General features: G+C 33.4%; 2 protein-coding genes across 5 annotated transcripts; both read left to right on the forward strand.

Moving 5' to 3' along the window:
- The first annotated feature begins 358 nt into the window (after positions 1 to 358).
- On the forward strand, positions 359 to 12,552 carry LOC132705363 (odorant receptor 49b-like). The gene is made up of 8 exons (XM_060675914.1): positions 359 to 458; positions 516 to 580; positions 2,357 to 2,596; positions 4,962 to 5,304; positions 5,360 to 5,459; positions 10,886 to 10,978; positions 12,208 to 12,363; positions 12,433 to 12,552. Exons 1-8 carry the CDS (start codon positions 373 to 375, stop codon positions 12,484 to 12,486), a joined length of 1,137 nt encoding a protein of 378 aa, XP_060531897.1. The 5' UTR covers positions 359 to 372; the 3' UTR covers positions 12,487 to 12,552.
- A 7,436-nt stretch (positions 12,553 to 19,988) lies between these two features.
- LOC132705362 (odorant receptor 67b-like) lies at positions 19,989 to 26,003 on the forward strand. Of its 4 annotated transcripts, XM_060675912.1 has the most exons (8): positions 19,995 to 20,073; positions 20,131 to 20,195; positions 22,034 to 22,273; positions 22,623 to 22,965; positions 23,019 to 23,118; positions 23,911 to 24,003; positions 25,317 to 25,472; positions 25,550 to 25,791. In XM_060675912.1, exons 1-8 carry the CDS (start codon positions 20,030 to 20,032, stop codon positions 25,601 to 25,603), a joined length of 1,095 nt encoding a protein of 364 aa, XP_060531895.1. In that variant the 5' UTR covers positions 19,995 to 20,029; the 3' UTR covers positions 25,604 to 25,791. The 4 variants fall into 4 exon arrangements, with proteins under 4 accessions (XP_060531894.1, XP_060531892.1, XP_060531896.1 ...); XM_060675911.1 differs by lacking the exon at positions 25,550 to 25,791 and adding an exon at positions 25,813 to 26,003 and having other exon boundaries at positions 19,989 to 20,195; XM_060675909.1 differs by having other exon boundaries at positions 19,989 to 20,195; positions 25,550 to 25,790.
- The last annotated feature ends 458 nt before the right edge of the window (positions 26,004 to 26,461 follow it).

Below are 26,461 nucleotides of genomic sequence, written 5' to 3' on the forward strand. Positions count from 1 at the left end.
ATCTGTCATATAATTTTTCACAGTCGGTTTATTCGGTTAGTAAAATGGAATTATTTATTAGACTAGCGACAGAGGCGTACCGACAATTTTTGAGCGACGGATGTAATTTATCAATCTGCGGTTTTTTATTGATTGTGGGCAGGTACTTGTAAAGAAGTACCCTCCTCTTAGTCATGATTTTAGCGAGTTAATTTGGTAGTTTAACAGAAATGAAATTAGGATCATCTCGAAGACGAGTCGATGCCACTGGATTTTTTATTATTTTATGCTTTCGCTGATAATACCGTCGGCGACCGACATATGTTGAAACATGTACTTAGCTCTCCCTTTTAAATATCCGTCACCGTATCGTGTACGTCAGACAGATGCGAAATGGCCACTGAAAAGGAGCTTTTTAAATCAGTCAAATTTCTCATGATCGCCGGTGGTATTTGGAGGTTACAAACTGCCACGTCCTCGTCAGTTTCATCTTGGGTCTATACCATTTATTCATACTCTATCCAATTGTTTTACAGTACCTTGATAGCCTCCTTGATAGTGGAATTCATCGTTCGATATCGCGCCAATAATATGGAGGGAGGTAAGATGTTAAACAGTTAACTAAAACTCAGACTCAATTACAATAAATAATGACCACAACAATCACGCCAAATTGTACGCTATTAATTTATTAAGTTATGACTCAGAAAATAATTTCATTGCATAAACAAAAAAGTTTTGCTAACCAAATTTCGCCAATATTTTCCATCTATCAGGCATATTGTGTCCAAGATGTCAAGTATTTTTGTTTAATTTTATAGCGTTCTAAGAATAGAATTCCCAGTCCGCTAAAAATATAGTGCAAAATTATACACTTTTATAAAATTTGAAGTATTTTTGGATAATGTCCGAATAAATATTTATTTTAAATTGTAGAAAAATAATTGTCCCACTTTTAATGGATGGCGAGGCGATAAATGTTTCTTTGATTCAAATAAATATGTTTTTTAAAACATCCAAAGTATTATTTAGGGAGGTACGCGTTTATGGGTTTTAAAGATTTTTTTGTTTGATAAGGATAATTTGTGTATATTAACTAATTAAATAGTTGATGAATTAGGTCAAATATTTATGTAATTTTATTTACATAGCTGATGTTACTTGGATGAAAGACATTTATTTGACTTCAGATTTCTTTCTTATTTGGAACGAGGATTTCATTATTTGATATAAATAAATTAGTTGCTTAGTCATAGAACTGAATTTTATTAGTTCATGTACATTTCTGCTTAAAGGTTCGGCATTTTATAGTTTTTAAATCAGCAATGACAGCCATCTGATTTATAATAAAGTAATAAAGTAGATTAATTTGTAACATTTTATTGAAGAACTAATGTATTCAGTTGATAATCATATTTAAAATTTTTAAATTGAACTATAGGGAATGGTGATTAAAAAAATACTAGCAAATGCTTAATAAATAACTTTTTATTAATAATCTGAAACTATAACAACATTTTTCTAAACAACAATTAAGATATGTAATATATATTGATTTTAAATTACATGTTGTTTAGTCAGTGGTTCATCTTCGCTAGAACAAGAAAATTTTTCAGAAATAAATATTAATAATTAAGTTTAATCTTAAATATTACTTTGGTATGACCTCGACCTGACAATGTATTTTTTTATTGTGGCTGGACAGTTAGTTAAAGGAAATACTATTAATTAAGATAAAATAATTTCTTACCTAAATTGTGCGAACAGGTGGGTAGAGAGTTTCTATTGAGATTAAAAAACTAAATATTCAAATTTAAGGTGTAAAATTGAATTAATTCACTTTCTTTATGCCTTGGAATATTGATCTACATAGAATACTACATAATGGATATTATATTTAAATGACCACCTACATAAAGTTTTAAATTTTGTAAGTACCACAAATGACTCACGCCATTATAATGAAAAATATTTCCATGTTCATAATAATTGTTACAGTTTCGCTTTCAAAAACAAATAAACTTAAGACCCTGCAGTTACCAAACTGCTAAAAAAAAGCACAATAGCCGCGTTGAGATAAGGAAAGTCATGTTTGTTAGAGGGTCCGATTGTTAAACATAGTTATTAATTACTTGGTTAAATAAACAATTATTTGCCATAAATAAATTTACAAAAAAACAAATAATGGAAAATATTCAAATTCACACTGCTGGTATCAAATAAATATACAAACAATAAACTAAATTAAAAAAAATTCTTGTAATTTTTGGTAATTTTTTTTTCAGTGTAGTTCACGAAAGTTAATGAGCCTTTATTATATTTACTTTGCTCGTATATCTGTTACGAAAAATCATAATCATATATATTTGTATTATAGCTATCGAAAATTTGTCGAAGACAATATTCGGTATCCTTCTCGTGCTCAAACTGCTACTCTGCCAAACCAACAAGTTCGTGAATCTGACGAGATCTGCAATTAAAGAGGAAGAGGGAGTTTTTGAAAAAAAGGACAAAGCAATCCAAACGATATATAAGTCCCATGTACGTTATTGCTCGAAGATAACTTACACCGTAGCGGTATATTCGTTTTTGTTGGGAGGATATCTAATAGAAATAGGTAGGTCACTTCAAAAGCCAGTTCAAAAATACAGAAAATAAAGCTAAGTAAATATGCGGGTTCACAGATTCTATAGGGGAGGGGTTCTGAACTAAGTAAGAAAGTTTTCTAAGCTCCGTGGAGAACACATCTACACGGCAAGCCCCAATTGCTGATAGATATACAGGATCGGCTAATAAGTCTTGCCAAATAAGCACCGGTGGATCAACTGAGGACAATACGGAATGATCGCCGGTATAAGCTTATCGATCAACAGCTTCGGGTGGAGGGGTAAGGATAAGGGCACCTTTTTGTCTGGCATTAGTCACTAGTACAATAAACATGACTAGTATAACTAGTATCCCTACTGATCCTGGAATTCGGATCCAAGTCCCGACAGAGGAGGACAAGACCTTCCCGGTCGTAAGCCTGCTAAACATTTGCAAGGTAAAAAAGACAAAAAAAAACATTAAGGGAAAACGCACCTGGTACGTCAAAACAATGACCCAAGCTGGTAAAATTCATAACGCCTTGAAAGAGATGATAGCACTGAAAATATAAATTATGGACGAGTGAGATGAGATGGCCTGGCTCTAGCTATTGCGACAACATGCAGAGAAGATATTACACAAAAAAGTACATAGAACAATTATTTTCTGATAAATATACGGAATCTGGACCCACTACAATGACAGATGAAGTTAGAGTCGCCATTAACAAATTAAAATCAGGAAAAACTCAGGACCAGATGAAATGCATTCGAAATTCTTTAAACTTCTTGATGATGAATCGGTTAAATTACTGACTAATATATTCAATAACACCTACCAAGTGGGGACCTCCCAAAAAATTGCTAATCGCAGAATTTATAGTCCTACCAAAGAAACAGGGGGCCAAAACAGGTGGTGACTATCGAACTATCAGTCTTATGAGTCACATACTGAAGGTGTTCCTTAAAATCAGCCTTCGGATAGTCTATAAATATGCCAGGAAAGATTATCTAACACCCAGTTTGGATTGATGAAGCATGTGGGCACAAGGGATGCGTTTTGAATGCAAGTATTCTTCCAACATTGCAGGGATATGAACTGTGATATTTTCGCTTGTTTTATTGACTATAAAAAAGATCTCGACAAAATAAGGCATGAAAAGATGATGGAGGTTTTGAGAAAGACGTGAATAGATAATAAAGATCTCAGAATTATCAGGAACCTTTAGTCAGCCCATATTAAGATCAGTATGGGCGAGCAGATCGACGCAATCCCCGTGAAGTTAGGCAGGGGTGCATCGGCACTCATTTTAAATCTGTACTCAGAAGAAATCTTCAGTGAAGCCCTTGAAAATACAGACATAGAAATTCTTCTAGATGATGATATTGTGATAACAGATATGAGCCGTCAATATGGCTTAGAACTCAACAAAGAATAGAAAAACAGAAATAGGTGCGAGGTAAGACCTTATGATTAACAACACACATATAGAAAGGGTTTCACAATTCATCTACTTGGGAATCATAATTAGCGAGGATTGGAATCAGTCACAGGAAATTAGAATTAGAACAGAGTAAGTAGGCGCCACCTCCAATCAAATGGCTAAATTGTTTAAAAGTCACCACAGTCTCAAGATAGACATCAAAATCAATAGATCGTATAGTTTGTCCATACTTTTTCTATGGAACTGAGTAATTAACATCTACTGAAATAACCGAAAAAAGGGCGGAGGTCTTTAAAATGTGGCTTTACCGAAGAATATGGATCAACAGAGTGACCAACAAAAAAGTACTAGAACGGATGCAAAAACATTTAGAATCAACACCACCAACAACCAACAACAACCCAATTATTTAGTCGCAAAGCTAGATTGACTGCCAATAATCAGAACGAATAGGCACTTGAAGAAGAAATATGTATTCTTACTGCTTTAAAAGTGGAAATAAATTCTGATATACTGTGAATCAATTATTTTTCTATTTAATCCAATAAATTAATGAAAAAATAAGCAGAAAAGCAAAAAATCATATAGCAGAGATAACTAAACAATTATATTGCACTATGTTGGTCCAAAGCTATCTGAAGTGATCGTAATTTCTGTTAATCCCCCTCGGTTGGTCTCGAACCAAAACGTTTTATGCCATAGTCCGTTATACTGGATTGCCCGTGAAGTGATAGCAATGATTGGGTGCATCTGTTTTGGAGATACATGGCATCCAAGAGTAGACAGGAGACTAGGGCAATAATATCAACTGAATGAAAGGGCAATGTAATGTTTTCTATTGCATTTATCAATTTATAATTCAGTTTATGAAAGTTGCTTCTTGCAAAGCAACCGCAATTGCTAGTTTTGACTTAATTTTAATGCAATCGGCAGCTAACTTAATTCTCCGCAGGGATTACCAATAGCTACCTATTTTACAAGGCACACAAAGGTTTCAACGTAAGTCTCGAAAAACCACTTCCGATGCCCCTCTGGTATCCATTTGACAGGAACAAATACCACGTTTGGGCTCTGGTGTATCAGATTGTAGAAGTTTTTCTTACCGCTTTATACAGCGGATCAGTCCAGGCGTTTACAAATGCCGCCATTATATTTGTACGATCCCAGTTGAAAATTCTACAGCATCACCTGGCCAATTTTGATGCATACCCAGTAACGGATGAATTTCTGGAAGTAGATGACGTTGGTTTACGCACGTTGAAAGTATTCGTTAGAAGTCACCACAAGCTGATTATGTAAGGCAGGTGCATGGAATAGTTTACGATGGAACGATTTTTTTTTTGTTTCCAGCTGGATGGATGATTTGGATAATTCTTTTAAAGAGTTGCTGCTGATCGAATATATCGTGTCTTCCTTACTGCTTGCTGCAGTAATTATGCAAATATTCGCGGTAAGTTTGACAGAAACCTCGTTTCATTAGATTAACATTTAGATCTTCTAATAGTAAGGGTACGTTATGGTTGCCTATTATATTCCGCCTCGTCTTCATAATTAAGTAAAACGTGTTCAAACTACACGCATTTTAAAGAAACCGATTTTTTTTTTGTTCCCTGCACTCCGCTATCATCGGTCCGTCATCCCGGCGTCTTACCTCATTCTTTCATCGCGTGTCAAACTGCATGCGTCGCGCGTCGTTTGCTCGGCCGAGTGTATCGCATTACATAGTCACGAACGTATAGTGTTTTTCTGTGTTGTGCGTTATCCAGGTAAGAATTGGAATGCCAAAAGTTTTAACTAAACGAAAAAGGAATTGCAGAGGAGCAGGATAATGTTAATTTAAAAATAATTAATTGTTATACGTAAACAACTGACTGATTTAGAAACGGCGCAGGTGCAGAAAGATGACGACAAATCTGAAAAGCGGCATCGATGGCACGACGATGTTGCCAAATCCGCTAAACAGGGTCACGGTGATGTTGACAAACTTTCCGATCAAAGGCACGAGGATGTTGGCAAATCTCAAAAATATTTTGAGTGTGATGGTCCCAGCCGCCGCCATGGTATGCAGTTTCGTGGCCAAGTTCCAGTTTGCGTAAAAACTGCGATGAGAGGTCCGAGGACGAGACCTCTCTAGCATCATTGGCAAAGCTTTTACGGCGCTATCATCATACAGAGCGAGATTCTGTTGCTCCCTCTGTTAGTTTATATGGGCGCAAGGACGACGCCGGTTCTTCTCGAATTCGAGAGGATGATGAAATTTGTGACCAAGCATCATTGATCACTGGCGATCAAAGCTCTAAATCTGATAACGACATCAGTATGGATCAGGAGGTATTATTTCTTTTGGAAAGAATGTTATTCAGGCGTCTAACTTGAGTCCATCAAATCCAAAAAACCTTTGAAAAATATGGTCTGGAATTTCAAATAAGGGACTTGGCAAGAGTTAATTAGGAAATTTCCTCACCCGAGGAACTACATTTCCCTAGCTCCCCCTAACTCCTTTGGTGATTAGTGCCTGTTAAGATTCAGTGGTTCGAAGGGACAAAACGTTGTGTGATATCCAGGCGCAGATTAGCGCAGCCATATCGGCTATTGGTTTGACGATTACTACCCTTTTAAAATCAAAGGGGATGGGGGGGGGAAGGAGTGTAGGACCCATTCAGCAACTAGGCGAAGCTGGGCGGTTGTTGACCGATTTATTTCACCAAGAGACGCTTTCTCGTAGAGAGCTCGTAGCCCTGAACTTCAACGAGAGTCTAAATAGGATACTTTACTTAATGCGCCAAACCATGAATGGCTGTTTGGAAAGGACCTCCTAGAGGACAGGCTCATATCCTAAGCGTCCTTTAAACACCAAGAGCTCGCCTCGGAAAATCCGACGGTATCATAAAACACAGGACAAGTGGTTGCGCAAGCCGGAGAGACAAGGACAGAAGATCATATACCAATAGTAAAGTATAAGGCTAGTAAAATCGCTGGTAGACTCAGATATTTTTTTCAAGCCTGGTCGTATCTAGCTAAAGACAAGTGTGTTTTGTCTTGGATTCAGGGTATCAAAATACCTTTCGCACGACCGCCATTGCAATTTTGTGCATCACGTGAGACTAAATGGCCTTTACGTGAACAAGATTCGATATATGACCTTTTAGAGAAGGGCGACATAGTCAAGCTAAATCTTGTAAAGAACTATTTATGTCGAAAATATTCCTTACTTCAAAACCAGACGGTTTACAGAGGTTTAAACTAAGTCTCAAACATCTTAATGAATATATAAATGCTAACCATTTCAAAATAGAGGATCATAAAATTGTTATAAAAGTAATAAATAAACATTGTTTCATGGCAATATTGGATCTTAAAGATGCCTATTTTTTATTGTCTGCTAACAAGGCAGAATAGAATAGAATACCCACGGTTTCGGTTTAGTAATTCACTTTATGAATTTACCTGTATACCATTCGGGTTAAATTGTGCTCGTCTAATTTTTACAAAACTAATGAAACCTATCTTAAGTTTTTTAAGGAAAAAAGGATTCATCTCTGTGTTATATCTAGATGACCTTTTATTAATAGGAAACACAATTTAGGAGTGTGAAAGTAACGCAGGAAACTGTTAAATTATGGGAATTTTTAGAGTTTATTATAACTTTTCTAAAAGCACTTATATCCCTCACCAGATTTGCACCTTCTTAGGTTTTACCTATAACCTAGTTAATATGACGCAGCTTAAAAAACAAAAAATTATCAAGCTTTCTATAAAACATTTAGAACGTAAAATATGCAGAATCAGGAAATTTGCTCACTTTATTGGTGTTTTGATCTCGGCTTGCCGGGCAGTTATGTACGGATGTTCATACAGAAAAAAAATTGAAATAGTAAAAGCAATTTCGTTTATAAAATCTCGGGGAGACTTTTCCTCTCCTGATATTCACTCTGACGCGTCGACAATTGGTTGGGGCAGTTACTGTGAGGAAAACAGGGCCCGTGGTTTCTGGAACAAAGGCGAAATGCAGGAACATATAAACTATCTAGAACTCCTGGCTGCTATAAAATACTTTGCCAGTTGCATTTCTAATTGTATTATTTATGCCGGATAGATAACACTACAACAAAAGCAGGCATTAATCGAATTGGTTCCGTTCGTTATCCTAAACTTAACTCAGCAAGAAAAATATAGCAATGGTGCGAAAAAAGGGAAATTTATGTATATGCATCGTATATTAAAACTCAGGATAATATGGAGGCAGACAAGGAATCTAGGCAGTTGGAAACTGAAACCGAGGGGCAGTTAAATAATGAGGCATTTCAAAAAATAACCCGTAAATTTAATAGGTCCAATATTGACGTATTTGCATCAGGAGTTAATAAAATACGTAAACGGTTTTTTTCTTGGCTGAGAGATCCAGAAAGTTATGCGGTACAGTTAACTGGTTAACTTTTTATATTTATGCATTCCCACTTTTCACGATCGTATTACATTGTTTGCATAAGATAATTGAAGCTAAAGCAACGGGCATTTTCGGTGTAGTGCTTGTTAGTAAATTAATTCATTTTACCCAAGTAAAGATTTACTTCTCTCTTATGATAGGGCTCGTCACGCATATACCTATTTTAAAAACTTTTCGATTTCTTTTCACTTTAACAGAAAAAGTCAACAATATTTATTGACTATAACTACAAGTAAACTTATCTTGTTTCTAATTATCATTATTTATAATTTTTAAATTTATCATTTTTATTGATCAACAGTACAATACACCACTTACGTATCAAATATCTTCAAAATATTAATAACATTATCCAAAGCATAATAAACCATAGTAATACTACTGTTACCCTGCAAAGCTTATCCCTACCAAAAACGAACGAAGTTTTTGTGAAAACTAGTATTTTTTAAATAATGGATTAAGTTGGTAGCAGAACTCTTATCCGGCAAGCATTGCAGTTAGGCGGAGTACCTGACACATCACTGGATATTTGTATGGCTTCCATTACCAGTGGTGCCATTAAGCAGTATAATCCCTGTTTAAAACTTTGGTGAGAGTCTTGCAAGCAAGAAATTCTAAATGTATTTTCAGTATCTGTACCAGATCCCTTAAAACATTTTTGACATTGTTTTTTAATGAAGGCGCTTCTTACTGGACCTTGAGCTCATACAGATGTGGAATAGCTCAAATAGCAGGATTATATTTTGCCAATGATTTTAGACTAACAAACCCAAATATAGCTTCTATTTGGGACCCGTCTAATGTCCTTAACTACATAAAAATATTCCACGGAGGCTCAAGATATCTTATTTTGTTCATCTGAACCGTGTGCTTTTCATTGGTTATTAATACGTGAATAAATTAAATTATTATTATTAATAACATTTCCTTACAAAAATTAACTTATAAGTTAGCAGCACTATTAGCGTTTAGTACCGGACAAAGGGTTCAGACGTTGGCTAGTATTGAAATCTCTAATATAGAGACGAGCGACTCCAGACATCTGGTTTAAATAGATTACAGCGAACTCTAGTTTTGCCATTTTATAAAGCAGATTCTTCATTATTAATTCAAAATTAAGAAACTCCCAGTGCAAATCACTATTTACTACTTTTAAAAAGCCTTTTAAAAATGCAAAACCTAACTCCATTAGTAGATGGAGTAGACAGTTCTCAAATGTAGTGGTGTTGATAAATCCATATTTACTGCCCATAGTACACGTCATGCAGCCATATCCGCCGCGGCTCCTAAGGGAGCAAGAATGGATATAATTAGGCAGGCAGCAGGATGGATTGAAGAGTCAAAAACATTTGCTTATTGCTATCAACGCCGTTTGTTAAAATAGTCCAATTTTGCCGAGGCTGTTCTGGGCTCTTAATCTCTCATTACTCTTTACATGTATTTCGGTTTAAGTTACAAAGGTAGTCTTTTGTTTAGTGTTGAACAATCGTTTATTACCATACTTTTGTGATAATTTCGTTTCCTCGAGGAATAGACTACATATTTATAATTGTTGCAAATTTCTTTAAACATCTACGATGGTAGCGGAGTGCAGGGAACAAAAAAAATCGGTTTCTTTAAAATGCGTGTAGTTCGAACACGAAGTGAAAGGTACTACGTTTTACTTAATTATTTCGACGAGGCTTCATATAATTCAGATCGAACTTCACTTCAGGTAAGTTCGTTTGATCTGTTAATTTTATAAAACCTGAAAAGATATCAATTGTCGGCTGAGCGTTTTCGTTACTTTTATTATAGCGCCTATAGCAAATAAGCCGAGAATCTTATAAAGATACGGGTGACCAAATTTTAGTCCATTGTAAAACTTTTACTCCCCATTTATTTCGAACTATATGGCTTTTTCAGTATCATCTGTTTACAATATATTTCAATTCGTATCCTCGTCATGCTTTTACTCTAGAAATTTGACAACAATTAATTTTTATTTTCGAAAATTTCCTGCGACGACCATTTAATACAAATAATTTTATATTTTACTTTTCCTAAAACTGAAGCGCCGTCTTTTTGAAAGCTCGAAAACATAATTTGGGTAAAAATCTGAAAGTTAAATTTATATCTCTTTTTTTTTGCAATTACAATGTAATATGCCGAATGTAATATGTGTAACGTAAAGACATATTCACTCGTTTCGCTATTTAAAAACTTCTAGGTTATATGGACTTTCAAGTAATATTAAACCCCTTGGGAGATTTTATAGAACTTACCTACCTGCTCAGGGCAACATTGTTCTTGCAATAAAGCCTAACATAATTTTTGAATACTTATAGTATTATAAGTTACCGAAAAGGTATTTACAAAAACAATTGAAAACTATTAGTGAAAAGTATCAATATAAAATGTTGAATATTGTATTTGCAATTTATTTTAAGGGGAAGGACGCGGTATATCATACCATCTACTTAATACTGATATTTCTTCAGCTTGTGGTTTTAGCTTGGAACGCTGACCAAGTTAAAGAACAGGTAATTATCTAATCAAAGAGGTAGTTGACTTATATATTGCATAAATAAAATAGGAAGTTTCAATATTTTTGATAATTTATATAAATCAAATATACTACGAGGTAGTAAACAGTAGCAAGCTAGAAATTTATTTAAAATAAGTATTAACCATAAAAATTGTAAAATGTAAATAAACAATTGACGATGCTAGAAAATGCACCCGTGATTCATGACATCAGTGCTCGTTTTAATTTGCGACTCTGTTCTGGTTATAAGCACGGCGTCATGGCTTTGTCGAATAAGGAATAAGCATGAATCGGTTAAGTAATCAGTTACGGGTACGAAATTGGTAAATTTTAGTTATCATAACTGAAAGTGAAAACTCTGATAAATGAAAAGCCACCCAAATACATTCTTTATTTCTGATTCTCAAGGGTAACTATAAACATCCTCAGAAATAGAGCAGCAATCAGCAAATTCAGTACAGTATCCTAGCAAAGATATTCAGATAGAATGAAATCGTATAGTGTTTCAACATCAAATTTTTAACTCAAAAAAAAGTTTGAAAAATGTTTTATAATCTGCATAAATAGGCATAGATATTAGTTCGTGTAGTAGTGATAGCAGCGAACTAGTGGAGGATTAGAAAAATAAATAAATCCAGTTCTGGACCATGTATGTTTGTTTATACTTAATACAATTTAAACCAAATCAATCAAATCTTTCGGAAAAATGCCTCAGTTAGTTATTTGGAATGTCAACATTTGCTTGTGACATATATAGTCAGTAAACCTGATATTTTATAGATAGGAATATATGCAGCGTTTATTTAATTACTAAAGTTTATAGAAAGCGAATTTCAGTAAAGATTTTCTTGTGGAAAAATGATAATCAATATCTAGCAAAGAACATATCTCATATTACACATATGAAAATGTTTAGCTGCTGGTGCGGCTGGCGAGAATGTTAAGAAACGAGCGCTGACGTTATGACCAATAAAAGCGAATTTCGTCAAATTTGAAATGATAAGCCTATTGATTGATAAGCATTGAAGTTTTTTTATTATTCCGAAGGGATTATTAATACTCTCTCAATATTATGTTACTATCTTTTTTGTACTTTTTCAAAAAAACTTCCATTCGATACTGTAATGCTATTTACAAATCTTCTGGATTCGACGCACAATGAATACAGAATATTTGTAAATAGTATCTACATTATTATTATGGAGTTTGAAATCTTTATTTCAGAGTGCCAATTTGGCAAACGCCCTCTATAACAGCAGTTGGTACGAACACAGTCAACAGGTAAAAGTTTTCATTCACGTTATGATGATGAGATGTCAGAAGCCACTAACACTGTCTATCGGTCCTTTTGGTGCTATGACTGCAGACGCTGCGTTGTCGGTTAGTATTAAAATATGACATATTGCTCTTTCATCGGATCACCGTTTGCCAACTTGTATTGATTTTTAGCGAGCAAAATTAGCCTATTCGTATGTCTCACTGATGTCTGGCAACAGTCAATAGTTCGATAAGAATCAAATGTAAATGTTATCGTAATTTTAGAATAACTATTAACAAAATTAAACGTGATTTAGAAAATCGTTTGTGCTTATAATTTTACCTTCCCTTGGCAAAGTAAATGTTTAAAATAAAAATTGGAAAAAATAAATTTAAAAATTATATAATAACATTCGCGCAGCGAGATAACATAACGAAAGATCTGAAGAATATATGCATTGAGATTACGAGAGACTGAAATAGATGATAGCGTCTTCTCAGGAAGGCTAAAATTTGCACTGGCATTGACTAGTTTAAAGGAAGGTAAGGTATTATCGCAGCATCCATTAACACTGTTGCTGACATCTCACTAAGTAGCAGCTGTGTCGATTCATTGATTAAAAAGTACATAGCGTCTATATTGTCTCATTCCTACGCCCATTTATATTTTAATCATAATATTAATTGTTGAAATATAATTTTTCTATTTTTTTTTTTGAGGTTAGAACAGCACCCACATAAATGTATTCCCGTAGGACGGTCATTTAACCTATTGTTTTGTTTCATTTATTTATTGTAACTTAATACTGGTATACAGCGTAAAAAGACTTAAGTCGTCACCGTGCTTTCTTTATTATTGAAGCCCTCCGGTATATAATGGCGACTATGATTAATATAGGCAAAACAGTGACCTACTTCATGATAGGAATGCACTGGCGAACCAAATTCAAGTGTGACAAAATAATAAAAATAATAAGTCAAAAATTGGTTGATTTCTGAGGCGTTTTAATCTTGTTATTTCAGAGTGCAAATTTGGAAAGCCTTCTCTATAACAGTAGTTGCTACTAACCAAGCCAAGATGTTAAAGTTTTCATTCAGGTCATAATGATTAGATATGACAAACCACTTGCACTGGTGCAATTCGTCCAACGATTGTAGATGTTTCGCAATAGATCATGATTTTATTGACTGTTTATTAGTTAAACTAAAAGCAAATTAAACTAGGAAATGCTTATCGTAGAACCAAAATCGAGTAAAATTCCAGGGAAGCAGTGAATGTGATTTCTGGTATGAAATTCTAGTACTCAAAAAAATCCCAAGACGTACTTACGTCTTCTTGGGAAAAAACGACATCATTCATTTACTTAGTTTAATTAGGATATGTCATTTAAACAGCTTGAACGACTATGAATACGTTGTGCAAAACTAAGATGAAGATGTCACTCCAAAAATGTGTGTGTGATATTTTCAGATTAAATCAGACGAAATGTCACCGCCACAAAAAATTATTCCCAGCCGCTCAAAAAGTGTGGCCATGTTTGGAATAAAGCAATAAATAAAACCTAAAATGGTCTGTTCAATTAGACAAGCGAAGCGAAGATTGTTCAGCCTCGGCAAATCGGAAAAAAGTGCTCAAATGTTGCGACATATGCGAGAAAGTAAGCCTACGCCACCAGACGGTATACCGCATTTTACAAAATTTAATCAATAAAATATGGAAAAATAAAACCAATCTTAAAAATAACTAGATACTGTCAACAACATCAGTAGTGTTTCCAGAGTATTCGGGTTGAATAGGAGTTTTGGTGTAGCTGGCGTTATAAATAAATAAACAAGATAGCTACATAGGTAGATCACGTCACATGTTAATTCATTAAACAAATCACTTAAAAAGAACTTAATACAAAAAAAATTATAAGGAACATTCGGACAATAACTATTTTATTTCTGGATAAAACTACTTTCATAAACGCAACTTGTTGCTTAAGATTTGTAGTTACTCTTCCAAAAATGTTTGTACTCGGTTGCCTTCTCTGGGTAGTTATTTAAATAGCTTCAACTGTTGCATACGATATAACATAACCATATGAATAAATAGAGTTGAAGATGATTTAGCGGAAAAGAAACGGCGTACTCAAAATCTCTCAACGCTATTTTGTAGAGCTCAAAAAGTGCCAATGAGAATGTGATCCTTATTTTTTATATCTCTTTAAAAAGCATCATATCTCCTCAAGTGATGGGAATTTTTTAGTTTTTTCAACAGCACGTTATTAGTCTTTAATTTTTCTAACCTAACCATCTTCGTATCTCTTATCATTTTCAATATCACCATATCTGAAACTGACTGAAATAGTTAAAAAGGTATGGAGTGTTCCGATGCGACCATATTTATCTCATAATGTAAAATGGGGAATACATTAGGGCAAAATTAACTACCTTATTATATTTTACAAAAAAATATCTACACGAATGCATTTTTACATTGGTGTGTGTCCAAAAAGCTCAATTTTTCAATTTCACTAGTATCACAGAAAAAAAGCGCAACTCCTTATCTTTGAAAATAAGCGAGATATCAAGGAAAAGTATCAAAAAATGAACACCACGTACAACGTGCGGGACAAAATTTACCGTAAGTACCCTAAGAAAACTACGAGAAATTAAAAGGAGATAAGGAAAGCGCCAGCCCAACAATAATACTAAAAAAACGTAGCACAAATTCCCAAATAAAAATATAAAACCTAACTGCAACTAAATTCTGGTCAAATAAATATTAAAAAGGTATTTAACACAGTAACCCTGAGACTTATAAATATAGATAATCCATGTACCACGAACACCATCAAACATTTAACTAAAAATAGGACGTTATCAAACCTCACTTAAATTTGGTGTAGAGTGCATTAAATGGTCCATTTTAAGAGAAAACGTTCCACAGGCTTAAGAAAAATTACCAGAAGGGTCGATTATTTATTTTTTTTTTATATGGAGTAGTGTTATTGAATTGGAATATACAGGACCACTCAACTGGTTGTGGAGAGTTTTAAGTTAATTAATTAAGTTAATTTTACAATTTTGGTGTTATTTTAATAAAACATTTTTATAAAATCTAAAAAAGACATGTTTTGTTAACCAATAAGCTAAGAAAATGTTCCTATTCCTTTCTCCATACAATTAAATACATTTTTTCTTTAAATTTGAAAGTGGTATTCAGCCCATTAGTTACATTAAAATTACTAATTCCAGTGACATCCGAAAATGACATTTTTCTATTTTTTTGTACTTTTATATGAACAGTGCCTGTTTTATATTTTGAAAACGAGGAACGTAAAAAGAATCAAATGTAGAGGTACTCATTAACACTGAAAAATGCAAACATTCTAGATTTATTTCAAGAAAATAATCAACCAAATATGAATGAAACATTATAACTTCCTACTATGGCTGATAACGGAATAAGCTGTACCTCCGAAACAGTTTAGTAATGTCCCATTTGGAACGCGTGCTGAAAGAGCCCCCTTTTTGCAGACTGTCCGGCAACGTTTAAAACGGAAAAGACATATATCACCATCCGAAACAACAAAATGAAAACATCAGAATATCCATAAATTATGTAAAACTTTAGAAATATAATTTGGACTTTGTTAGAGCGAAATGGAAAATGAATATTTCATGTGTTTTATGCATAACAAATTGTCTCATTTTTCTGGCGGTTCTGTGTATGGAAACTCGTAACCAATAACTTGTCAGTGATTTTAAAGGATTTAATTATCAGTTGCAGCTCTAGTGCTGAGAATAGCACTGTATTTTTTTATTGAATTGTATAGAACATTGATTAACGAGTGGTTAGATTTGTATGCTTGATGGAGACAAGGACACCATTTCAACTAAACATTTAACAACATAACATAAACAAACTTTACATCGTACATCATTTTGTGAGTTATTATTTTTTTTAAACTAAGGGCCCACAGAATAAAAAAATTAAATGAATTCAACAAAGGATGGCATTCCTGACGAAAAATGAACCATTTTATTAAACGTATAATATAACCACCATTTTTTTAATGCATTTTTGAAATCAATTAAAGAGGTGAAAGTTACTATATTTTTTATGTGACTAAAAACAGAGGACATAACAAAGCTTTCCTATAAGAATTTTTTTTTAATAACTAATTAGAAAAGTATTTTCTCAGGTAAGTTTTTTTTTCTATTACGCGCATAAAATTAAAGCCATAGGCATTCAATTAAAAAAAAAGATATATTGTTTTGACATTTTTTTATTTCTGTCCAATATATCCAAACTAGTTTTGACCTTCTGAAAATATATGTGGCAACATTGATTAAGCCGAGAGTGGCTCCATCTATGTTCACTTTTTTTAATGCCAGAGAAAGATGTTCATCTAGCGAAATAGGTAGGAGAAAGCGAGAAATATACGTTGGACAAATATTCGCACCCAGTTACCTCTATCTTGTGTAGTCAGACCAGTATCCAGACTTTATGACTAGAATCATGCTTGTCGAGGGAAGGGTGTTTTTCAACAAACGAAACGCAGGATATGAATATACAACGAGGTCGAATGCAATATCCACAAAATTATTAAATTTTGTGTCCATCAGTTTTTTCTAAACCAAGTTCAGAAGAAAAATCGAACTTTCGGTAAAATTTCCAGTGCTAACCCCATCTAATTACCCCCAATTAATAATAAAGTCACTTTTTTTGGTATGGATGTATAAATAGATGTTAATAGTAAACGGCATATGCCGTACAAATTTGTTTGTTGTATCTAGTAACTGTATTATATAAAATTTATTAAATTTGTCTACGTTTCCTTTATTTTCCAACTTATAATCGATTTCTTAACCAGATACGGCAGTTTCACTGCGCAAATGACTAAATATATTTCTTCCGGTTTTCTTGTTGTCTCAATAACAATATTTTTTTCACTTGTAGTCATGGAAAATTAGTCAAAAAATTTGTTGCTGCTTGTTAAGATATGGTTGAGTCAGCCTTATTTTGCTTTTTGCAAAACTTCTGGATTCCTCCTGCGCCGGTTTTTTATTGAGTCGAACTAGCTAACGTTTCGCCAATCATCCTGTTGGCTTCTTCAGAGCTTGACTGAAACTGGCTCGTATTTTACTCTGTATTTGCTTATATATTGTTCGAGCTGAGCTGAAAGAGGGCCACGAACGTTGTCTTGGATGACGGATTCTCACATTGGTGAAAGGTAAATCGCTAAATCGCTATTAAGATTGTCTGGTTGCTTATAGGGTCTCGGATTTTTTGTGACTAATAGAATTCGGCAAATGCAGATGAGTATATTTGTTGTAGTCTCAAGGCTCTTGAACCGAGTTGTTATTTTTTGTCCTGTCTCTCCAATATATTCTTTGCCGCATATGCATGAAATGCTGTAAACACTAGTAAAATCATCAAACTCTTCTCAACTACCAAATACTATGGTAATGTATCATGGCACCAACTTTCTGAGACGAAAAAATCAGTTCTTGCAAAGGTTCCAACTTGGTCCTTGCCACACGTGTTGTCCCAAAAAGGGAAATCATTTGAGGGAAGGAATGAGGGAAGTAAACACCGTCTCGGATGACTGACAGGTAGAGACCTGAGTCGCATTTAAGATTGTTAGGTTGTTTATAGATTTCTATAGACTCTCGGATTTTTCGTTGGTAGAAGAACTGATTACATGCAAGAATTTTAGTTTTATCAAATAAAATTTTATGCCCGGTTTCATGAGTGTGTTCGGCAACAGCTAATGAGTTTATTTGTCTTAGTCGTAAGGCTCTGTCGTGTTCTTTGAGCCTAGTTGGTATTTTTCGTCCGGTCTCTCCAATGGATTCTTTGCCCCACATGCATGGAATGCATCTGGTTTTGATGTTATACTTCTTTAGAACTTTTGATATATGGTCAGTGATGTTTTGAATGTAAGGAAGGACCACAGTGGCAAGTCTAGGATTACTTTCGGCTTCATTGCTATTGGAAGGTTTTGGTGAAGTGTATTTTTTAATGTGGAAATTATTAGAGAGAAGAGCAGAGGTAAGGTGTTTTAATTTTGGATTCAATGACTCACGCTGAGAGTTTTACGGTTCTGTAAACAAGAGAGTTGATAACCGATGATTTTTGGGCCGGATGGTGATGTGACCATGCATTAAGGTATCGGTCTGGGTGCGTAGGTTTTCTGTAAACACAATGACCCAATGTTAGGTCTGATTTTCTATTGATAAGAATGGTAAAACGTATGTTATGGTGTATCGAGTTTAAATGTCTAAGAAAATCTACTAGGGTTTCTTGACCATGAGGCCAAATAACAAATGTGTCATCGACGTAGCGTTTCCATAATTTTGGTTTTAGATGAAAGGTGTCGAGAGCTTTCTTCTCAAAGGCTTTCCATATATATATTCGCGATGACTGGTGATAGTGGAGAACCCATAGCTCAATCCTTCGACTATATGCCTAAATCTGCAATATTTGAATAAGGGTTTTCCTATTATACTGTTGAAATATATAATTTCTTGACAGTTTAAATTTAATTATCGCATATTTTTTTCAGGCATTGGTCGTTTAACAAAGCAAATAAACATTGAAATGAAACGCTGAATAAACCTTTCTTGATGTCGCTTTGATACCCCTTTGATAAGAAGACGTGTTACTGCTCTGCACACTGTACCCTGTATATCCGTTTATAAACTTTATTATAACATTTGCCAGGGCTCAAGAACAAGACATCACAATATTCGTTCTCTAATTTTGATAAGTGCGCTGTCGAAATGAAACGCGAAACTTCAGACGATATCATTCAGGTGACTTTGAATGCTTTCCTTATGAAACACCACAAGTTAACTATCCCCATTACCATTGTTATAACTCTGGCAGCGATCACAGTTCAAATATATGCATTTTTTGATAATTTTTTTTAATAATATATGCCCCTACCTTTTGACTTGAACTCCGACGAAATTAAAGAACAGGTAATTTTCATTCAGAGCTCACACACCATTTGATTATATATCACTAATTTTTGGAGTTAAAATTTAGCTGATGCTCTGTAGTAGCAGACCCAAAAAGTATTCAGACATATAATAATGGCGAGGTATCAGAAACCTCCAACTTTCTCAATCAGTCCTATCGGAGTGATCCCGGCAATGCAGGTGAGTAAATTTTAACACTTACATAGAGATGATATCAAATATATGATTTTGGCATCTTTCCAATAAGCCACAGTTATAAATGTTCCATAGATTCTACTTCATTATTTATCTTGCACAAACTGTTTTCTAGGGTTCTTATAACTTTGTGCACTAATGCGTGTATTTTAAAAGAAAACCAATAGAAGCTGTTTTCGGTTTACGTGTTGCCTTATAATTTGTTTATGTCTGTCATACAATTTTGTTTGTTCATTTCGTAAAATAGAATTATTCAGTAGCCTCGCAACAGCGGCGTGCCGACAATGTTTGAACGACGGATATAATTTATCAATCGGAGGCTGATTTTTCATTTGATTTTTGGGCAGGTACTTGTAAAAAAGTACTCTCTCCTTAGTTATGGTTTTAGCGCGTTAATTTGGTAGTTTAAAAGAAATGAAATTAGTATAATCTGCAAGACGAGTCGATGCCACTGGATTTTTTATTATTTTATGCTTTCGCTAATAATGCCGTCGGCAACCGACACGTGAAACATATACTTAGCTATCTCTTTAAAATATGCGCCACCGTATCGTGTACGTCAGACAGATGCGAAATGGCCACTGAAAAGGAGCTTTTTAAATCAGTCAAATTTCTCATGATCGCCGGTGGTATTTGGAGATTACAAACTGCCACGTCCTCGTCAGTTTCATCTTGGGTCTATACCATTTATTCATACTCTATTCAAGTATTTTACAGTACCTTGGTAGTCTCGTTGGTAGTGGAATTCGTCGTTCGCTATCGCGCCAATAATATGGAGGGAGGTAAGATGTTAAACAGTTAACTAAAACTCAGACTCAATTACAATAAATAATGACCGCAACAATTACGCCAAATTATGCTGTTTTAATTTATTGAATTATGACTCAAAAAATAATTTCATTGCATGAACAAAAAAGTTTTGCTAACCAAATTTCGCCAATATTTTCCACCTATCAGACATATTCTGTCCAAGATGTCAGGTATTTTGGGTTAATTTTATAGCGTTATAAGAATGGAATTCCCAGTCCGCTAAATATTTATTACAAAATTATACACTTTTACAAAATTTGAAGTTATTTAAAAAAAGTGTTTTTGGATAATGCCCAAATAAATATTTATTTTAAATTTTGGAAAAATGTTGATACTAAAATTGTTAGCGTCAAATAAATATTTGTTCAAATAAATACTTGTCCCGTTTTTAATAAATGGCCAGACAATACGTAAATCTTTGTTTGATTCGAATAAATGTGTTTTTTCAAATCTCCTAAGTATTAGGGAATACGCGTTTATCAGTTTTAAAGAAGTGTTTGTTTCTTAAGGATATATTAGCTTTATATATTTACTAACTAAATAGTTGATGTAAAGATTAAATCTTTGTGATAAACGTTGTATAATTTGATTTACATAATAGATGTTATTTCACATTTACATTTTTACATTTAGTTTGCCTTAGATTTTTCTTATTTGGACCCAGAATTTCATTATTTATTATAAATAAATTAGTTATGGTTAGTCATATATTTGAATTTTCTTAGTTCGTGTACATTTCTGCTCAAAGGTTCGGCATTTTATAGTTTCTAAATGCGTAATGACAACAATCCGATGTTCAAGTTCACTAGATAAATTTGTAATATCTTATTTAAGAAGTAGTTTATTAAGTTTATGTTCCTATTTAAACATTTTAAATTGAACTTTAGGGAACGGCAATACTAGTAAATGCTTGATGACAACTCTTAGCCGAAACCATAACAAACTTTTGCAAAATAATGAATAAAATATGTAATACAGTTTGAAGGAAGTTTTATATAAAATTTTCAAGAGAAGACAACAAATTAAATACTACTAAATACAAGTGTAATTTATTTTCGAAATAAATAATAATAATTATGTTTAATTTGAAACGTTTGTTTGGTACGATCCCGCTCTAATAATATAATTTTATAGTGCCTGGATATTTAGAATACTAATAATTTAGATGAAATAATTTGTTACTTTAATAATGCGAACACATGGGCAGAAAGTTTCTATTTAGATGAAAAAGATAAAGGGATACGGCAAGACGCCGTGAAAGATGCCGGATTATTTAGCGGAAAATTAGAAACTAATATGCAAATTTGAGGTGTGAAATTGAATCAATCCAATTTCTTTATATCTCATAAAATTGATCAATTGATACAATACTACATAATTGATATTATAGTTAAATGACTACCTAAAAAAAGTTTTGAATTTTATAAATACTTATCCTGAAATATAGACCACAAATGACCCACGTCATTATAATGAAAAATATTTCCATTTCCATAATAATTTTTACGGCTTTGCCTTCAATAACCAATAAACTTAGGACCCCGCAGTCCCCAAATCGCTAACAAAATGCACAATAACCGCGTTGTTATGTTTCTTGGGGGTCCGATTATTTCATGTAAATATTAATTATGTGGTTTAAAGAAATATTAATCTACCATAAATAAATTACGCAATAAAATAAACAAATGTTGCTGTACATTTTTCGGATTTTTTTCCATTGTTGTTCTGGAAAGTTAATGAGGATTTATTATTTTTATTTTGCTTGAATATGTGTTACGAAAAATCCTAATCATATTTTTTTGTATTATAGCAATTGAAAATTTGTCGAAGACCATATTCGGGATCCTTCTCATGCTCAAGCTGCTTCTCTGTCAATCTAACAAGTTAGTAAATCTAACGAGATCGGCAATTAAAGAGGAAGAAGAGGTTTTTAAAAAAGACGACAAAGCAATACAAACGATATATAAGTCCCATGTACGATATTCCTCCAAGATAACTTACACCGTAGCGGTATACTCGTTTTTGTTGGGAGGATATCTGATAGAAATAGGTAGGTCGCTTCAAACGCCAGTTCAAAAAAACAGAAAATAAAGCTAGGAACTGAAAAAATAAGATGAAAAGCAAAAAATCATATAGCAAAAGTGACAACAATAATAAAAAAGAAGCTGTTATACTTGCTTATTGTTGGTCCAAAGCCATCCGAAGTGGAATAATGGAAACAGTCCACTGATCGTAATTTTAACAGATTATGAAATTTGTGAAAGAGCAACTAGATTTCTATTGCATTTGTTAATTTATAGTTAAGTTTATGAGAGTTGCTTAAAGAAAAACACCTGCAATTGTTAGTTTTTACTTAATTTTAATGCAATCGGCATCTAACTAATGTTAATTTTGCTCAGGGATTACCAATAGCTACCTATTTTACAAAGCGCACAAAGGATTCAACGTAAGTCTCGAAAAACCACTTCCGATGCCCCTCTGGTATCCATTCGACAGGAACAAATACCATGTTTGGGCTCTGGTGCATCAGATTGTCGAAGTTTTTCTCACCGCTTTATACAGCGGATCAGTGCAGGCATTTACAAATGCCGCCATTATATTCGTACGATCCCAGTTGAAAATTCTACAATATCTCCTGGCCAATTTTGATGCATACTCAGTGACGGATGAATTTCTGGAAGTAGATGACGTTGGTTTACATACGTTGAAAGTTTTCCTTAGAAGTCACCACAAGCTGATTATGTAAGACTGGTGTATGGAATAGTTTACGATGGAACATATTTTTTTGTTTCCAGCTGGATGGAAGATTTGGACAATTCATTTAAAGAGTTGCTGCTAATCGAATATATCGTGTCTTCCTTATTGCTTGCTGCGGTAATCATGCAAATATTCGCGGTAAGTTTGAAAGAATCCTCGTTTCACTAGATTTAGATTTATAATTTCTAACAGTATCGGTACGTTTCGGTTGCTTATTTTGTAAAACCTGAAGACTTATCAATTGTTTGCGGAGCGTTTTCATTACTCTTATTATAATGCCTATAGCAAAATAAGAATCTTATAAAAATAAAGGTGATTAAATTTTAGACCGTTGTGAAACTTCTACTCCCCATCAATTCCTAATTATATAGCTTAATCAATATCATCTGTATACAATATATTTTATTTTTCCATACTTATTTTGCTTTTACTCTATAAATTTAACAAAAATGAATTTTTATTTTCCACATTTGACATTATAAAAATGCCTTATTTAATATTATAACAACTGAAAAACTCCGAAAATTTTCTGAGACGACTAGATAATAACAATAATTTTATATTTTACCTCTCCTATAACTGAAGCGCTCCCTTTTTGAGTGCTATAAAACATTATTTATGTATTTCCAATTAAAATATAACATTTCGAATGTAATGTGTGTAACAAAACACCATTTTCACCAGGTTCGCTTTTTAAAAACTTATAGGTTTATATGAAGTTTCAAGAAATATTAAAGACCTTGGAATTTTTTATAAAATTTAACGACGTGCTCAAAGCAAAATTGTTCTTGCAAACAAAACCTAACACGATTTGTGAATATTTATAGTATTATAAGTTACCGAAATAAGAACTCAGAAAAACAATTGAATACTATTAATGGAAAGTATCACTATAAAATGTTCAATGTTGTATGTGTAATTTATTTTAAGGGAAAGGACGCGGTATTTCATACTATCTACTTAATGCTGATATTTCTTCAGCTTGTGGTTTTAGCTTGGAACGCTGACGAAGTTAAAGAACAGGTAATTATCGAATTAAAGAGCTGGTTGACTTATTTCTTGCATATAATAAAATAGGATGTTTCAATAATTTTCGGAATTAACAAAAATCAAATACACGGCGCGGTAGTAAGCCGTAGCGAGCATGAAATTTATTTAAAATAAATATTAACAAACAAAAACAAAAATAAGACAATAGACGGCAATTGACGAGGATAGAAAATGTACCCTTAGCCTCGTGCCGTCAGTGCTCGTGTTTATTTGCGGCCCTGTTGTGTTTGTAAGCACGGAGTTGTGGCTTTGTCGAATAAAGTATAAGTAAGTAATCAGATATGGGTACTAAATACGTAAATTTTAGTAATCATAACTGAAAGTGAAAACTCTGATATATGAAAAGCCATCCAAGTGCATTTTTTATTAGTGATTCTCAAGCGTGGGTAAAAACCGAACCTTCTACCTATTTGTAGACCTTAAGAGAATTAGAGAATATGGTAACATACTCAGAAATAGAAGAGCAAGCAGCAAATCCAGTACAGTATCGTAACTGTTTTGTTCAGATAGAATGAAATCGTATAGAAAGTGTTTCAACATCAAAATTTAATACAAAAGAAAGTTTACAAAATGTTTTATAATCTCCATATATAAGAAGGGATTGATTTAAATTATTGTAGTAGTGATAGCAGCGAACCAGCGGAGGATTAAAAAAATAAACAAATCCAGTTTTAGACCATGTATTTCGAACATGTATGTAAACTAAATACCATTATTTGGAATGTCAAAAACATATGCATGAATGAATTTGATTGTGACAGATATAGACTGTAAAGCTTTCGACGAAACCTGATATTTTATAGTTCCGAATAAATGCAGCTTATATTTCAATTACTAAGGTATATAGAAAGAAAATATCAGTAAAAAATTACTGGCGGACAAATGAAAATTCGTTTCTAGCAAAGAATGTATCTCATATTACAGATAAAACATTTAACTATTGATGAGGCGAGAAGTTCAAGCTACGAGCGCTGACGTCATGACCAATGACAGCGATTTTCGTCAAATTTGTTAACGTATTTCTCTAATTTTCTTCGTTGAAACTGATACATTGAAGTTGTTTTATTTTTCGGAATGGCTTATTAATTCTCTCTCAATGTTAGTTAACTATCTCTATTTTTAATTTTTCAAATAAACTTCCATTGGCTGCTGTAATACTATTTACAAATCTACTGAAACCAATGCACTAGGAATTCACAAGATTGGTAAATAGTATCTACATTATTATTATAGAGCCTTTTGAAGAATGAATCGCCTGTTTGTTGCCATGGATATCTTTATTTCAGAGTGCCAATTTGGCAAACGCCCTCTATAACAGCAGTTGGTACAAACACAGTCAACAGGTAAAAGTTTTCATTTTAGTTATGATGATGAGATGTCAGAAGCCACTAACACTGTCTATCGGTCCTTTTGGTGCTATGACTGCAGATGCTGCATTGTCGGTTAGTATTACAATATATTAATATGACATTACCCTCGTTCATCGGATCACCGTTTGCTAATTTGGATTGATTTTTAGCGAGCAAAATTAGCCTATTCGTATGTCTCGTTGATGTCTGGGAACAGTCGATAGTTCGATAAAAAGCAAATGTAAACGTTGTCCTGGTTTTAGAATAAAATAAAACTACTAGCAAAATTAAACGTGATTTTTTGTTTTTGATTATAATCTAACGTTCCCTTGATAAAGAAAATGTTTAAGATAATCACGGCAATTTAACCTGTTGTTTTATTTCCTTTATATATTATTAAGTCGCTCCAAAAAAGTATGTGTGCTATTTTCAGATAAGTGGATGATATGTCACAGTCACAAGAAATTATTCCCAATCGCCGACGAATCTTGGTTATCAGGCAAAATTTGTTTGGAATAGAGCAAGAAATTAAACGATATCTCCGAGTACGCAAGAACTTGCCTACGCCACCAGACTGAGTATGCATGTGAGCGGTAAAAGGACCAAAGAATACTAAATAATTAAAGAAAATGACTACCGATGAAGCGCTCGAATATTTGTTGACACCAAAATTACGAAAACGCAATATAATCGTATATAAGAGAATAGTAAAAAGTTCAATGTTCAATCCATTTTTTATTTCTAAAATAAAAACTAACTTAACGAGAAAACTTGGTCTTAATACATATTTTCGTTAAAATGTAACTTAGCTTAAAAATGCTTTAGACTAAAACGGAACATATACGGTATAATAATACCATGCGTTTTTAACCTACAAATTAAGCACTACAATTATATTTACCCATAGATACAACAGCAAAATAATTTTTTCTCCGCATATTGTAAAAACTGCTTATCTGCGATGAGCCCATCCCGCTGAAGTATCAATAACTTAAATAACCACATCGGCAAACAAACGATGTAAAAAACTCTTTCAATACGTGTTTGCTTGTAATTTGCCACAAACCTGTAATTTCCTGAAT

The sequence above is a fragment of the Cylas formicarius genome, unplaced genomic scaffold, assembly GCF_029955315.1.
Source record: "Cylas formicarius isolate icCylForm1 unplaced genomic scaffold, icCylForm1.1 PGA_scaffold_7__23_contigs__length_41026272, whole genome shotgun sequence".
NCBI classification, from domain to species: domain Eukaryota; kingdom Metazoa; phylum Arthropoda; class Insecta; order Coleoptera; family Brentidae; genus Cylas; species Cylas formicarius.